Source organism: Malus sylvestris, chromosome 11, assembly GCF_916048215.2.
Source record: "Malus sylvestris chromosome 11, drMalSylv7.2, whole genome shotgun sequence".
NCBI lineage: Eukaryota > Viridiplantae > Streptophyta > Magnoliopsida > Rosales > Rosaceae > Malus > Malus sylvestris.
The window spans coordinates 35,289,180-35,307,037 of record NC_062270.1 but is presented as its reverse complement, the minus strand read 5'-3'; the positions used below and the strand labels follow the sequence as shown (position 1 = coordinate 35,307,037).

At 37.9% G+C, this 17,858-nt stretch overlaps 2 protein-coding genes across 3 annotated transcripts; one reads left to right on the top strand and one right to left on the bottom strand.

The window, feature by feature from the left end:
- Positions 1-232: 232 nt before the first annotated feature.
- On the top strand, positions 233-2,206 carry LOC126590955 (ras-related protein RABA1f-like). The gene is made up of 2 exons (XM_050256476.1): positions 233-660; positions 1,430-2,206. The coding sequence occupies exons 1-2, from the start codon at positions 443-445 to the stop codon at positions 1,860-1,862; spliced, it is 651 nt and encodes a 216-aa protein (XP_050112433.1). The 5' UTR covers positions 233-442; the 3' UTR covers positions 1,863-2,206.
- A 10,211-nt stretch (positions 2,207-12,417) lies between these two features.
- On the bottom strand, positions 12,418-17,819 carry LOC126590952 (probable E3 ubiquitin-protein ligase ZFP1). Of its 2 annotated transcripts, none has more exons than XM_050256473.1 (7): positions 17,596-17,819; positions 17,337-17,395; positions 14,527-15,411; positions 13,929-14,323; positions 13,651-13,743; positions 13,271-13,438; positions 12,418-13,118 (listed from the first exon to the last, which is right to left on the bottom strand). In XM_050256473.1, the coding sequence occupies exons 3-7, from the start codon at positions 15,371-15,373 to the stop codon at positions 12,972-12,974; spliced, it is 1,650 nt and encodes a 549-aa protein (XP_050112430.1). In that variant the 5' UTR covers positions 15,374-15,411; positions 17,337-17,395; positions 17,596-17,819; the 3' UTR covers positions 12,418-12,971. The 2 variants fall into 2 exon arrangements, with proteins under 2 accessions (XP_050112430.1, XP_050112429.1); XM_050256472.1 differs by having other exon boundaries at positions 17,601-17,819.
- Between the last annotated feature and the right edge of the window lie 39 nt (positions 17,820-17,858).

Sequence of the window (17,858 nt, the reverse complement as noted above, 5' to 3'; positions counted from 1 at the left end):
TTCATACTTTTAAATTTGATTGTGTGACATTCGACTTAAAATTTGAAACCTCATCTTAAAACGAATAAGTTTTTTCTACGTATCGGTTTACGAGTGGTTAATGAAATTTGAGTGTACGAAGATTCCTCTAAGAAAATAACTATTAACCCTTCAGGCCCAGGAGTGAAAAACAAGGGCCTTAAATCTGGGGTGGGCCCACATGGCACAAGGTGATACACCTCTTCAAATATCATATCATTTTTTATCAGCAGCAGAAAATCTCAAATTTGCCGTCCTTCCGTTTTCACACAATCCTCCCTCCCTTCGTTCCATGCCTCCGAGTCCGAGTCGCTCTTCCAATTGAATAAATCCGGCGACCCAATTCGGATCCGACCCGGAAACCAGAACCCAACCAAACCCAACCGCCGAGTCGAATTTGGATTTGTGAGGGAGGAGGGCAGCCATGGCGTACAGGGCGGATGACGACTATGATTATCTGTTCAAGGTGGTGTTGATTGGCGACTCCGGCGTCGGAAAATCCAACCTTTTGTCGAGATTCACGCGCAACGAGTTCAGCCTCGAGTCGAAGTCGACGATCGGCGTCGAGTTCGCCACTCGGAGTATCCACGTTGATGAGAAGATCGTCAAGGCCCAGATTTGGGATACCGCTGGCCAAGAAAGGTTTTTAACTTTCTCGCCCAATTCACATTTCGATAATTTCAATCTGTTTGCCTTTTTTTTATTTTTTATTTTTTGTTATGGGATTTGGGTAAATGGGTGATTGGATGCTGAGAAAATGTGGGAAAAGGGGTAATTGGGTGCTGAGAAAATGTGGGAAAATTGAAGGGACTGTTTAGAGTTTTCGTTCGCCATACGAATCGAGATCTGCTACTAATTGGGTTTTTATTTTTGTTTTCGGTTTATTGTTTGAATGCTGAACAGAATCTGACACCAATGTAAGATCACTTCTGAATTTGAACATGTTCTCTTGTATTGAATAATAGAATTATCAAATTACAAAATTACGAAATTGTAAGCTATAATCTCAAAGAATTGAGCATCGAAAAAGTACATGTTTAGTTCTTTCTGCTTGGTTCATTGCAGAAGGATAAACTTTTGAACATTATAAGTAGGTCATCTGGTAAGTGAAGATGTCTCCTGTACCGTCAGATGTAAATCCAACAAGGGATTCTACTAATGTGGCTTTATGTGTTGAATAGTGTGTTTTTCGGAAATAGGATTGGTACTGAATATTCGTTGCTTTCCTTCTACCGAGCAGATGTAGTCTTTAGTTTGTGTTGGTGAACCTTTTCGGTAGCAGACTAGAAGATTTGAGATAATAGCTTTCAGGGCATTTAATAATTTGTTGTTTTGATGTGGTTGCGGTTGTCATTTGTGAATGATGATTGCCCGAATTTTAAGTTTTGAGTAATTTTTTCTTTTGTTGAAGGTACCGTGCAATTACAAGTGCATACTACCGAGGAGCTGTTGGCGCTTTGCTTGTCTATGATGTCACCCGGCATGTGACATTTGAGAATGTTGAGAGATGGTTGAAGGAGCTACGGGATCACACAGACTCCAACATTGTGATAATGCTCGTGGGTAACAAAGCTGACCTGCGTCACCTGCGTGCTGTTTCTGTTGAGGATGCTAAGGCTTTTGCTGAGAGAGAAAACACCTTCTTTATGGAGACATCAGCACTCGAGTCTATGAACGTTGAAAATGCTTTCACTGAAGTCCTAACACAGATATACCATGTAGTCTGCCGGAAAGCACTAGAGGTCGGAGATGATCCTGCAGCATTGCCCAAGGGACAGACCATAAATGTCGGAAACAAGGATGACGTTTCTGCTGTTAAGAAAGATAGTTGCTGTTCTGCCTAATCGTGAGAGTGATAGGTCAAGCTGAAGGGCGTCGTCTTCTCATTTTGCTGCCCCTGGAGTTTCAAGATTTGTACCTGTCAACACAAGGAATTTGTCTTTAAGTTTTTACTGTATGGTATTGCTTGAGTTTTTTGGGGTTGGCTTTTAGTTTTGGAGTCAAAGAAATGTCACAGCTTCCGTCTTATGTCAATTTCTTGATTATTTACCTACGGCCCTCTCTCTCTTAAAATCTCGTTCATCTTTTGTTGTTACTTTCGTTTGCTCTAGTTTAGGAACAGTTTCTGGATAATTTTTTTTGTATCGGATGGATGATTAGTTGAATGTATGATGATTTAGCTTCTTCCCTTTTATGGCTCAAATAAGTACATTGCCAGTCGAAAAGGTTTTACACCATGACACGAGGCGGTTTCAAGGACTCCGAGACATTATTCGAGTTACGGGACCAAAGTATACCTAGCGGACACTTTTAGCGGCCATTGTTAGGATTAAGTCAAAATCTTTTATGCCATTTTTAGAAAACATTAACGAAAAGTTTTTGGTACTGTTCATTTTAACGAAAAATCACATTTTTACACTAAATAAATCAATTATGGTACTATTCATTTTACCCTTTATTTTGTTCTTTTCATTAAAACTCAAAGTTTTCAAACTCATTTCATTAGTTTTCCTCCATTTTTATCTACCGAACAAAAATTCTAGAGTGTTGTAGAGTACGAAATGTTTCGTGTGTTTTAACAATTAGATCTTAGTTTTTGTATTTTTAAATAAAAATTTAACAGTAAAAAACACTCGGAGTCTGCCATACTTAGGGTGCTGTGGAGGAGACTGCTTTCTAAAGCGACTATAGGTAAACCTATTTGATTTTTTTTTTTAACAAATAATATTATCTACACTAAGGGGATGCGGGATGGGCTTAGCCTCACAATGGCTAGCAATAATGTGGTTCAAATTCGCCTTTGGCGATAATTGAACTTAAGACCTTTCACTTACAAGTGAAAAGGAATATCACTAGATCGTGGTACTAAGTAGCACCTATTTGATTTAAAAGCCTTGGACCAATGACACTTAGTACTACAGCCTAGAAGTATTCTTCTTCACTTGGATGTGAGAAGTTTTATGTTCAATTCTCACCGCAGGCGAATTCAAGTTGAATTATTATGGCAAGCCCACTGTGAGATCATGCTCCCCACCCCTTAGTGTAAATATGTCACGCTCCGACCCGTGAATAAAGATTATCCACGAGTTAGGGTGTGAGCCATATTTTAGCTATAGAAATAAATTATACAACCAAGATATGGCGGAAAATTAAATTAAATTACAACGATTACACTGTATACAAATCTTTCAGAATAAAAGTTTGAGTTTACTACATATAATTTATTGAGTACGCAGCGGAAATAAAATATTAGTATACAAAATTAATTCATAACAATAGTACCAACTAAATTAATTCATAACAATAGTACCAACTAAATTGAAATGAGTAGCTCTTGCAAATACATAAAATGTATGCAATGAGATGCATGAATGTACTCACTCCCTTCTAATCCTGTCAACACATATTTAAGGCACCCAAGTCTGCACGTCTCATACCATGTTTTTACCACTTGGCTCCGGATACCTTAGAATATGAGTTAACTCTCGTTCATCCCTTAACCCCAATTTTTGTAATTAAACTCTCAATTTCCACTTGATTATATAGGCACTTTCCCCGACGCCCAATTGTATATTCAAGCCCTTCCCCCGGTGCCTGACTTATACAAGATTTCATTATTTTATAATTAACCAATTTGTATACTCAAGCCCTGCACCCTATGCCTAACATACACAAGGTTCATTATTTTATATTCAAGGCAAACTTCAGCCCTTAAATGTTTCTATTTAATAACTCAGTGTCTAAATGGTTTGCTCAACTCAAATTTATTGCAATTAGACAAAGGGACACGGAGATTTAAGTGGTTCACCAATTTGGTTATGTCCACTAGGGTTGCATATGCATTTATGTTTTCACTATGTAAGAGAGATTTACAAAATACATTGAAGATGGCCTAGAACCTTTACATAAGGTAAAAGAAAAGGATGGTGGGAAGAGTGGTTTGAGAAGGAGAGATTTTTCTTGTTGTTAATAAGTTCTTGCTGGTGTGTGTTCTCTTCTTCCGTGTTCTTTCTTCCCTCTGCCTTTTATGGATGAAGAAATGGAATCCTCCATTAAGCCTTAAGGACACGTTTCACTTTGTTTTGCAACACTTGGACATCTTGTAATTAGAAGCAATCATTCTCATGCATGTGGACAAATACTCAAAAGCCACGTTCAAAGTCTAAGGATTATGAATCCCACCTCTCCAAAAAATCTCTCAAGTGTGCCAATAGAAAGAAACCAAGTGTGTTGCCAATCATTAGACATAAAATGTGTTCCAATCACAAGGCAACAAATGTTGTTCTAATCATTAAGAATGATATGTGTTCCAATGGAAAAACAACAAGTGTTAGATTAATCATGAACTAATGAATATCATGCAAGATGTTCCTTGCACCCAAAGGCCACGTCCAAACAATTAGGGGGATGAATCATCACCAATTATCAACCATGATATGTGGTCCAATAGAAAGAAAACAAATGTTAAGCTAATCATTAGCCCTACTATGTGTTCCAATAGAAACACACCAAATGTGAAGTTAATCATTGACAATAGGATGTGTTCATATAACAAAGCAACATGTGTTAAGTTAGTTATAAACAAAAATTATCATGCAAAGTGAACAAATACCCAAAGGCCACATCCATACTTTATAAGATATAGAATCCCACCTCAACCTATCTATAGTAATGACTAACTCCTCCTCTTTATTCCCTAATGGTTGCCAAAACGCCACTTAGCCTTTGTGAGAAAAAAAAATCAAGCCAAACTCATCATAATCCCCTTCTCCAATTCAAACTAAAAATATCTCTAATTACATATGAACATGAAATACTGTTTGGGCCCGAATTTACACAATCGGCCTGAGTAATCGAGGCCGTTGAATATTATTTTATTATCCTGTATGGTCAAAGCAAATTGGTCAAGAAAGAACACAAATGGATATGGACGGAGGAGTTCAAATATCTTGACAGATATGGAAGAATTATAGTCATCAAATATTTTGGCAGGATGATAAATATTATAATTAAATGGGATTAATGAAGTTGCATGCATATGGACATGCATGGTGGAAGAAAAAAGGTTTATAGTTGCATTAGGAGTCTGACTTTGAAGTGATGGCTTTGGATGGGATAAGGCTAGGCTCTGATGAGATAAGAAAATTTCTGATGGGATAAATATAAGTCATAGTGGGAATAAAATAGGATTAGCATGCAGAGTCCCTATTGTTGTTCAGATTCGTATATTCCATCATGAAGTCTTTAGGTGCATTTGAAATACAAATCCGTCAGGCCAAAGCTAGCAGATATCCAACCTTATAAATACAAGACTCAGTGCACCAAGTTAAGCCTACACAAAAATCAATACAAAATTGCCCTGCGCAAACTCTCACAACTTGAGATCTTTTTCTTTTCCTTTTTCGCTGACACATCTTCCGTTGGCATCAACAGCACTGTGGAAGCAACCGGTGGTATCTTAAGTCGGCATAGACAGCTCTGTCACCGTAGAGTCGGTCGGTCTTGCAGTATCTTCCGTTGGCATCAACAGCACTGCGGCGAGAACGGTCGGTTACCTATCCAAGTCTCGGTCGAGAAGGGTTTTCGAATCCTTGTTGGTCGAGGTCATCTCATTAGCCTTCTCGGCGAGGTGAGGTGTCACAGTTATTACATTCGGCACATTGCAAGCCGAATTCGGTTCGTGAACTTTGTAAGAAATAGCAGCCTTGTCTTCAGGCTCGAGAACCCAAGAGGCCGAGACGTGTTCCTTTCTCGGCCGCAATCGCAAGACGCAGAAGTCAGTAGCGCGACCCAACGCAGCATCATCAAATTTACTCCTCGGCCGAGCTTCGGCCGACGAGTTGGCACGCCCCGCAATCACCGAAGGACGTAGTTAGCTTAGAATATACTCGGCCTGCGCGCCACGTAGGCTTTGTAATTTCTAGGGTCAACATTTTGGCACGCCCAGTGGGACCCAGTGCTAATACTACGAAGTTCATATGATATATCAAGATTTCAATCTGGCTCAACGTAGCCGATTGTACGAGCTCCTGGAGGAATTGAAAAAACATAATGAGGAATATAAAAAATCTTTGGAAGCAGAAAAAGTTCTTCGTGGCCATGAAGAGATGCAAAAGTCATTCGCTTGCATGTTGAAAATAAAAGCTCCTGTTACCCTGCAAGGGCAATGGGAAAATGAAGACAGGGCTCGATTTAATGCCTGGCTAGATGAAGAAAACTTTCCTTATGTTTCTGATTACAGATCAATTCCATTTGAAAAATGGTTAGGCCCAAAGACCGGGGGGCAATTTTTCGCTCCGGCCGTAATCAGACATCGGCCTAAGAAAATTGTTAATTTGGCCGAAGAACAAAGGCCACCTATTTTTTCGGTCGAGACTGAAAATATAGCAGGCCTAGAAGAAAAAATTCAAATTTCTGAGCCACAACTCGACTTAGAAAATGATTCGTCAGAAAAGTGCTCCAATGACGAACAAGGCCGAGACATAGGCGTAATCGGAAAAATCACGCCAATCGACATGATTATTGGTGATAAGGCCAATATGGAGAAGTCCCATTCGGCTAAGTTGTTTGAATTGAAAGCCGAAATTGTGTCTGGGGAGCATAATAATTATTCAACACATTCGGCGGTCGATAAAAAATATTTTTCCAAGTTAAATATATTTGGAGATCATTTTTTATTCGGCTTAATGCAAAATTTGAGTGGCTGTGTTGATATACAAAAATCTCGGCTTGGAATAAAGCATCGTTGGCCTCCTCCACTTTATAGTTCGGCCACTTTTGTTTTCTGTTATTAAAAAATATATATATAATGAATAAATTATTTTCTTAACCATTCGGTTGTTCAGCCGATGCCAAGAAAATCGGGGGGCATTTTGTGGAATAATCAGTGGTATTGGCGGTTAAATTTTCATTTTAAGCCTCGCCGAGAGAAATTATTTGCTGTGTTGCTGCATGTTTAATTCTACGGCAATAAGAACTAGGTGGGGTTGGAAGTATTAAGAATAGGCTACTTTTTGGTGGGCATTCGGTGCATACATGCAGCATTCTTGTTTGGTGGTAGAAAAGTGGATGGCCGAATGATATGTCGAACGGCTATGCACATGCGAATCTTTCTTGGAAGCAAGCAGGCTACATGCTCGGCAAAAAGAGCCGAGAAAGAACCCAGATTTCAACACAGAAGAATTTCATGGCCGAGAAACAACAGTGTATGGTCGAACTCGGTGGAGTTGGTTGGCAATACATAAAGCCGAGGTCGAAAGTCGAGGAAAGTAGGATATATATATCCTAAATGGGGCCTGATGCTATGCGTACATGTGTGTGTACGTCTATATATATACATATATATTTTCCAAGCTTTTGACTCCCAAGCTCTCGGCCTCATGTGGTTTCTTGGCTCTCGGCCTCATATGGTTTCTCGGCCACCTCGCCGAGCTCACTTCAGGCTATGGAGTGTATTCTTTGACTAATCTAATTTCCTCAACCATTCGGCTTACGAGCCGAAATTCAAGGAAATTAGGGGGCAATGTTTGGGCCCGAATTTACACAATCGGCCTGAGTAATCGAGGCCGTTGAATATTATTTTATTATCCTGTATGGTCAAAGCAAATTGGTCAAGAAAGAACACAAATGGATATGGACGGAGGAGTTCAAATATCTTGACAGATATGGAAGAATTATAGTCATCAAATATTTTGGCAGGATGATAAATATTATAATTAAATGGGATTAATGAAGTTGCATGCATATGGACATGCATGGTGGAAGAAAAAAGGTTTATAGTTGCATTAGGAGTCTGACTTTGAAGTGATGGCTTTGGATGGGATAAGGCTAGGCTCTGATGAGATAAGAAAGTTTCTGATGGGATAAATATAAGTCATAGTGGGAATAAAATAGGATTAGCATGCAGAGTCCCTATTGTTGTTCAGATTCGTATATTCCATCATGAAGTCTTTAGGTGCATTTGAAATACAAATCCGTCAGGCCAAAGCTAGCAGATATCCAACCTTATAAATACAAGACTCAGTGCACCAAGTTAAGCCTACACAAAAATCAATACAAAATTGCCCTGCGCAAACTCTCACAACTTGAGATCTTTTTCTTTTCCTTTTTCGCTGACACATCTTCCGTTGGCATCAACAGCACTGTGGAAGCAACCGGTGGTATCTTAAGTCGGCATAGACAGCTCTGTCACCGTAGAGTCGGTCGGTCTCGCAGTATCTTCCGTTGGCATCAACAGCACTGCGGCGAGAACGGTCGGTTACCTATCCAAGTCTCGGTCGAGAAGGGTTTTCGAATCCTTGTTGGTCGAGGTCATCTCATTAGCCTTCTCGGCGAGGTGAGGTGTCACAGTTATTACATTCGGCACATTGCAAGCCGAATTCGGTTCGTGAACTTTGTAAGAAATAGCAGCCTTGTCTTCAGGCTCGAGAACCCAAGAGGCCGAGACGTGTTCCTTTCTCGGCCGCAATCGCAAGACGCAGAAGTCAGTAGCGCGACCCAACGCAGCATCATCAAATTTACTCCTCGGCCGAGCTTCGGCCGACGAGTTGGCACGCCCCGCAATCACCGAAGGACGTAGTTAGCTTAGAATATACTCGGCCTGCGCGCCACGTAGGCTTTGTAATTTCTAGGGTCAACAAATACATACTAGCTAATTTTTGAAATAATTTGTAGCAAAAAGGATTTTACATATCGAAAGTAGGTTCTTGCATAAAATAAATCTAATAAAATCATTACGTACAAATAATTACCCACATACACACACACACACACACACACACACACACACACACACACACACATATGACAACCCCGATCCTAGAATCAAGGCATGTTGGCCGCCACGTGAGCGTGACGTAACCAAAAGTGCGACGCGGAAGCAAAAAGATAAGAGAAATATAAAGGAATAAAAACCAACTACTAGCAATAATATCCAACTAACATGCTAGAGTGAGTTTAAGTGTGAAACACACATGTTCAGAGCATAAATACTAAGTGCAGTCAAGTAGGACCATAACTAAATTACAACACCCGAAGGTGAGTCCTACATTTATGTAGTTTGTCAGAACGCCGTGGGAATCCTCATGAGCCTCCAACACTGCTAACTAGAACCTGGAGGGGCGCAAAACAAGATTGAGTGAGTCAGTAAAACAAAACTTTTCGAAAATATTTCATTTAACAACACTTTTAACCCCTCACTGTAAAACCTGTATACTTTCCCAGAAAAATAGTATATACATAATCATATATCGCAGCAAAACTCAAATCACAAATCTTTAACACTTTTCAAGAATATGCCATGCTATGAATCAAAACATGACAAGGATGCATCAATAAAACAGGTGAAATAATGAACCAACCGGAGACCCTGCAGCTGTCCTGTACGGTTAATTCTATAGCTCAATATCCAACCAACCTGAGTCACCACAGTGACCTGTACGACACTACTCTGCACATAAATCGGAACTACCTGAAGTAGTCTGTACGACAAGAATGGTGTAAGAATACGCTCTTGTGCTTCTCTCATCAACAACTGTATAATAATCTAAAGTCACCTACAAGTCGGAACCACCTCTAATGGTCTGTATGACATGTCGGAATCATCTCTAGTGATCTGTACGACATGCACTTACTTGGATCCAAGGTGAGCGTGTGGTGCGGGGTGAATAATATAAGCACTAACACCAGGGTGCAAGTTATGAGCTTTCAACACAATTCACATCATCAATAAACCATATGAACAACATAAATTCACCTGATACTCACCCGTGCGTCCACAACACCATTTTACATATATGCATCAAATACTAATTCATATTTTTCATATAATATGCATGCATGGCATTTTAAAACATACTTTCATTTATATTCAATTTCTGGGAAAATCAGTAGTATACATGTATAAATGGAAAATAACTGCCCACTCACTGGTAAGTCGAAGGGTCGTAACCCCCATGACGCCCTTGAATGCGTTTGTCCTCGTGATAGGTCTCACCTATATGCGAAACAACTATAAAAACGTTATTTAAAGCACATAACCAACAATACGTAATAACTTCTCATACGATGCTCAATTTGGGTATATGAGTATACCACAATGATCTACACAACCTCAGGATCATCACCAAATTTTTAGAAAAAATTTTGGACTTACCATGCACCCTCACGCGCCAGGAATGGTACGGACCTACGCGCCCCCACGCGAGTCGTCCCCTACCTCCAGTTGCCGGACTGGTTTCGCCCGTGCCGGAAAACTGGAGATTTTTCAAACTCCATTTTCTCCATCAATTCTCAACCATTTTTTACGCATTTTACATCAAAATGAAGCCCTAAGCATGTAGAATCACGTTATACTAATTTAAGGCTAAAAAACACACGAAATCTCACCAGAGAAAATCCAAGAAAACCGGCCAACTTCGAACCCTACGATCCCGACGTCCAAAACCTTCAAACTAAGTACTCCGAGCTTCCTTGGGACCTCACTAAGCTCCATGTAAGCTTAGAATTCCCTGAAAATCAACATTTCACGTGTGCATGAACAGTACTCAAAACTGGGGGTTCGGATTTCAGGAGTTTTCGAAGGTTTTAAGTTCCAAAAATGGTACCAATAAACTCACAAGCTTGCAAGGATGAAGAAACTCACCTTTTTGACGTCGATCCGTGGAGATTTGAGGGTTTTTGGTTCTTGTCCATACGAGTTCGAGAGGGAGAGAGGAAGAGTGAATTGAGAAGGAAGAGAGAGAGGGCACGGGGTGAGGGGAGAGAGTGTGAGGTTTGTTTTGAGTGTGTGTCCTTCCCCTAACCACACAAAATGCAAACCAATTTTTTTAATCCAACTCAATTTTTCCAAAAACTTAGGAATGTATGAATTATTCAAATTAAACAAGTCACACATACCTTAGTAACTTTTAAGGGCAATTCCGTCAAATCACATCCACGATAACTGAATTTTCGAGACGGGCTGTGACACATATATATATATATAACAATTTTTTTTAAATACGGGGTATTAAAAAATAATATAGTATTATTAAAAAAATAAAAAAGCCTTGGATCAATATACTTTTATGTAGTTTGTTTAATCAAGTAAAATTTATGAATCTTATATTATTTTAAAAAATAAATTGTACATTGTTCAATGTAATATATGGTTCTATGGAAAAAATATTATCCGGTCCCTAGTTACTAATGTTCATTGACTGAAACATTATTAGTTTTCAGATTTTGATCAAAGTCTCTAGTATTAATGTAATAATGAATTTAAATGTCAGTTACATAATTTTTTTAAATAAAAATTAATAATTGATTTAGAATTGTAATACTCTTACCTTTATTAAACTCCTAACTAATTTTCAATTCAAAACATATTCAAAATAAATTAAAAAATTAGAATAAGTTTGTACCCATTAGCTTTTTTAAAAAATATTTGAAATATTTTAATCTTATATGTACCCATTCATGTAATTTTTTTTTCAAATTTTTAATCTTAAAATGTACTCATTTTTAAATATACCAATTTGTTATATGTAAAATGTACCTTTTTTATATATAAAATCTATTCATTTTTTTTCTAATCCATTTTTAAACTTATATGTTTACATTTTTTTTTCTTTGATTTGAGAATGTATTCCTATCAAGTTTAATTGAAGAAATTTACTAATGTTATTATACCTAATATTCTCTTCGTTTTTTGTGATTTTGAAGAATGTACCCATGTTTTGGTACAATAATTTTTGGTTATTTTTTATGAATGTACCCATGTTTTTATATATATACACACACAATAGTATATTTATATTTTAATATTTTTAATCTCACTATTTAAAATCTCATTAATATAAACAACTATAATTTTTAATTTTTAATTTAAAAAATATAGTAACATAGAAATAAATTATCACATTAATTTCAGGGACTTCGATCAAAAATTAAAAACCAACAAGGTTTTAGTCAAACAATATTCATAGCTAAGGATTGCATCCAAAGTTTCCATTGTTTTATTTTATAAACATTTAACCAAGCAAAAACTCTATTCAAGTAAAAAAGCCGTAGTAACACAACACATCATACATACATCAATGGCTTCTCATCTTAGAGGTGTAAAGAAATCAAGAAACTATTAATTTATGTATTGCGTGAGACTAGTATGAATTTTTGTATGATGTCTAATATTATAAATTTCGCAAACCTTTAACGAAACACATTATTCCAAGTCAATACCGACCTAAAATATTATTTAACCGTGATTATTAATTAATTAGATATTAAATCATTGAAGTTTTACTATATTTTGTTAAATAGATTCTCAAATTTAGAGATTATAATCTCTCAAAAGAATCTCGTAGCTTGTACCATATTCCATATCCAATTAGTCACCAACGGAGCTACACACCACAAACATGCAACATGAAATTTACAGTGCTTAATATCAATATAACGAACAAAAACATTACATTCTCTTTCAAACATAGTCATAATTCAGCGTCGGCCGATCATTTTTCATCGACAAAGACGAATTATTCAAAAAAAATAAACAAATAGTTGACACAATTGAACAAGATGTGGCTTAATTACCAAGAGTAATACCGCAGAGGCAGAATAATTAAAAAGGTCGTACCCAGTGCACAAGGCTCCCGCTTTACGCAGGGTCTGGGAGAGATGAATGTCGGCTAGCCTTACCCTCATTTATGGAGAGACTGCTCCCAAGTCTCGAACCCGAGACCTACCACTCATGGGCGAAGGCACTTGCCATCGCACCAAGTGCGACCGCAGAGGCAGAATAATTAAAAAAAAAAATTTAAAAAGTCTGTACAAGTTTGATAGGTACATGACCAATGTTGGTAACAGTTGGTCGATATATATTATATGCCGGTGCATATACAAAAATATATAACAAAATAAAGTTAGATGAAAGAACAAAGGAAGAATCCTTTGTCATTCAACTGTCGCCCCTTCTATACATTCTTCTTCCCTGTGTTCAACGCTTCGGATTTGCAGACAGGGCACACATTTTTCACAAGCAACCACTTCTTCAAGCAACTTGCATGATACTCGTGTCCGCAGTGGAGAATTCCTATCTTCTCGCGGTTCTTGTAATTATCCTGTAAAATCCCAAATGCAACAATGGTGAATTGACCGGCAAGATCGTATTTATTTTCTTAAATGGTAACTATTAGAGATTCACGAGTATGAAGCTACTCCATTCCACATAACCATCAAGACGAACAATATGTTGGAACGAGATTTATGGTACCTGGCATATAATGCAGGAATCGGCTTCCTTCTCTGGGGATCCAGCATCTTCGAGGTTTAAATTAATTGAAGATGATAAATAAGACCTTGTCTTTAGTTGTTTTCTAATGGCCTCATCTGACAACCCAGTGTTTACATGGCCAATTTGCTCCCCCAATGCAAGAAGCTCCTGCAGTCGAAGTGGAGTTTTCAGGTTAAAACTCTGCAGAAGCAGCATAACTATCGGAATAACAGAATAAAAGCAGTAGGAACATAAATATATCTGAGAATCCATTGGCATAGCTAAGGAACTCTTTTATCTTTTGCTTATCTGCACGATTCAGCAATTCGTTGATGTATCTAAATGAACAAATAGGTAAGAATGGAACTACTTCAGTTTACCTCATAGGACATGTCCTCTATGTCCAACCGCATGTCTCTGTGCTGGTCAAGAAAGCTTCCATATAAATTAGGAACATCTACTATGACACCCTCCTACAAAAAAAAAATCCAAAAAGGTTCAGCCAAATATAATCTCAAACGTAGGTGGTAAATACTAAATGCATATACCACACTTCCAAATAACACGCAAGCGATATATATATATATATATATATAGAGAGAGAGAGACAGAGAGACAGAGAGACACAGAGACACAGAGAGACAGAGAGAGAGATTACATCAGCCTGAAGAACTCTGAAGTGGGGAAGGTTCTGGTGTCTTAAAGCTGCCTCGGGAATAACTCCTTGGTGTGGCCTGTATATCCTAAAACCATTCGAGGGAATAGATCCTGGTTGCCTACGACCAATCTCCAAACCATTCTGAGAAGGATTCATGGTGCTGCGCGAGGAACTTGTGGGTAATCTATATGAAGCTGCTGTGGCACCCTGGGGGATAAAATTAAGGTTGTGGCCTCTTAATCCTTGCATGGGTGGTGCTACATGCTGATTATGATGGCGGTGGTTGAGCGGAGGAGGATGCCGGAGAATAGAGGAATTTCTGTTGCTAGATGAATCATGATATCTTTGCATACCCATGTTTGCGCTGTCCATAGAACCTACCGTGACATTACCCCCTGTGAGAATGAGCACAGAGACAAAGTGTTCCAATTAATAATTAGCACATTGATCATTAAATTAAGACACATAGGTGTGTTTCCTTAATTAGATCAATACGTTGTAAGAGCAACTGAAACATGACCTTTCTGACATTAAATGACCTAATCAGATGCAAATAGGAATCCAATTATAAGGGAAGAAAATACAAGCAAGTACTGACCATGCATAAAAGGAATAGTAGGAACTGGATTCCAGGATGAAGAACTTCCATCCCCACTGTTACTACTTAAATGTTGATCCAACCAAAGTGTTCCAGCCGGCTGAAAGCGCTGACCTGCATAATTTACTTGATTCAGATGGTTATGGTCATGTGTCATAACAGAATCAAGCCCAGCTGTAGCTGATCTGTTCCTCATACTACTCTGAGGTCCTGCTTCCATAATTGGTGGATTGCCAGTTCCCGCATACTGAGGCAAGGCATAAGTTACAGCATCCATTACAGCAACTCCATCAGGATTCCTCAAATTCAAAGGAGGCACTGAAGAACTAGGGGTTGCAGAGGCATTAAAATATTGGAAATTCCCTGGTAGGCCTTCAGGGTTTTTTCTCTTAAACTGACGACTAGCATCATCCATTATGCGACTATTTCTACCATACTCATCTGCAGAAATTCCAATGGCTCCATAATGGCTAGAAGATGGCGACGGATCAGAAGCACCGTGATTCAGAGGAACAGGTAACACCCCAGTACTAGACGAAGGAGTCATGTACGAATAATAATAGTTGGCTGGAGTCGCAACGCCCAAATCAAGATTATGATGATGCTGAACACCACTGTACTGGGCCATCCCATAGAATGCGGCATTATCATAACCCTCGGGTAAATGTTGGGCATCAAAACTAGTAGTGCCCCCTGAAGCTGTTACCATTGTGTGAACATTGTGCAGTTGGATACTAGAAGCGCCCCCAAAATGGACGGAGGGTGGGGGACAGGGATAACCTTCCCCTTGTTGACTCATTTCCAAATCGATCATCTGACTAGGGCATAGCATATTTCTTTGCCCCATTGAAGTCGCAAATAATCCCTTCGCTCCAGCCAATGTATCTACAAAAATCAGTCAGATGATCAGTTAGGACATTATAGAACATGGAACAAGTAAAAAAAAAAACATTTAGATGCATACATGGTCCAGTTACCCACTTCATAGTGAGCAAGCAGTTCCAGGGTTACCAACTTTTTGGGATCCACTATACATTGTGATTCAATTATCTAAACCATTTATTTTTAAAGTGTCCATTTAAGGATCATGCAAAAAATAATCCAAATATGCAATCATTTAACCACTTGACTATCCTCAGCTATTATTTTAGTGTTTACAAACAATATAAGTGTCCATCTAGTAGATGAAAGGTAGGTTGACCGTGGAATTCCTCACTCCCCGTGGAGTGGGTGAACAGGTCTATATGTTATACCCTCCAACGTTCAGACTTTAGCACTAATTTCATTTGCCATCCTTTACGAATGATTCAGTTATATTATATACAATCTTTGAAAAATAAAAATAAGGTCATTTTCTATATAAATTTTTTTGTTCAAAAAGGAGGGAAAAAAAAAGTCATATAGTCTTCTAGAGTAGGAAGTTCAAATCTTGTAACTAAGCACAACCATCGTCAATGTCAATCACAATAAAAATAACCTAAGGTTCGGTAGAACGTCTAAATCAATCTCCCAATTAAGGTTCGGTCAATTATACAGTAACATGGTAACTGAAAATTGATACTCAAAATGCACAAATCAACATAGACACTCAAGCAAAAGATTAGTCCATGCAGCCACAATAATGGGGAGATCACATTGACCACAAAATACTTCAGGAGTGGAAGGAAAGCATAAGAAAACCCTCAAGCAGCAAGAAATATCTCAAAAAGAAAACTGCTCCTTTCATCCACCGTACGAGATAATGTGAACTCTTTAGGTTGCCAAAAATCCAATTATCCAGCATATTTCATTCTTTTTAAAGATAACTAAAATCATGAATCCCCAGTGAAACATGACGAAAGATAAGCATACTTTGATAAAACAAATACCCACTGCTTGTCTTAGTCTACTACTCTCTACCACAAGTTTGTAACCTTAAAAGATACCAAGTGCACCTGAAACTAAATGAAGGGGGAAGCACAGGTTTCACTGTTAAAAAAAAATATTTTTAAGAAAATGTGGGAGAGAAGTTCACTCTTCCAAATTCATACCAACAAATATTACCTTTCTCATCACATCCCGTAAACCATACAAAGAAGTCTTATCCATGACTTTGTCCAAACTAATTCCATACGTAACTTCCTATTCTCCTCAGAAAGTAAAACACTTCCCCATTATTGATTAACCCATCTACTAAAGAATCCCACTCGGCCAAACACACACGTTTAAGTATAGCATTCATCTCATGGTCACAAACTATACGTCCTTTTTCGATTCAAACCTAGGATCTTCATACTCCTCACCCTTCTCATGCCACTTCAGCTAAGGTTCACGGGCGAAAACAAACAATACACTCCAAATCAATGTAATCAGCAGCTACGTGCGAATTATCATAATTATGAGATTCTATGAGCTACGAAAACAACAAGAACAAGTCCTATATTGACAAACCTCGTGAAGAAAGAAAATCAAGCGACAGAAAATACAATACCACACAGCTTTAGACCATACAATTACAGATTTAGACCATAAAATCTAATATAATATAAAAATTGAAAAAAAAAGTAACATGCAGATGATAACCTCAACAAACTTGGTTCCATAAATTCGTGTACTGTGTTGGATATATATAAATTACCCCTTAGTTTTGCTCATCAGTTTAAAGGGGGGCAAATTACATGTAATATTTATTTAAATTTGAAGTTTTTTTTTTTTAATTTCTTTGACTTTCCTAAGAAAATCAGAAGAAACCCAAATTTATTTCAACAAAAAATAAATAAATTTCCCGAACTCTTAGAAAAAAAAATTAACATAAGTACAAAATTACATACTTTATTATCATAAACAAAGGGATTATATCCGAAGAATGCCGAATTTCTTCAAAAAGTTCCTGCAAAAGAAGAAAAAAAAAACAATTCAATTACAAGATTACACATAACGAAATCGTCGAAATTGTAATCGGAAGGAGCAAAAAACCCTAGAGCTCAAATTAAACGCTAACGGCCACAAAAGCTTCAAAATTTGCAGCAAATAAAAAGAAAATCATGAAAAAGTTTGAGAATTTCAGTGAAATCGGCGTAGAAGAAAAACCTCACCGAAACGAAAACCGATCAAAGCAAGCGAGATCAAAAGGGTACTCCCAGAGAGAGAGAGAGAGAGAGAGAGAGAGAGAGAGAGAGAGGAGAGAGAGAATGGGGTTTTCAATATAATTGGGATAGAGAGAGAGAATTGAAATTCTGGGTGTTGTTCTTTTATATCCAGGAATCAGGATTGAAAGGAATATTGATTTTATGGCTCTGAGTTTCTAATTCTGACCGTTTATAATTTAATTTTTCAAAAAGGAAAACAAATTT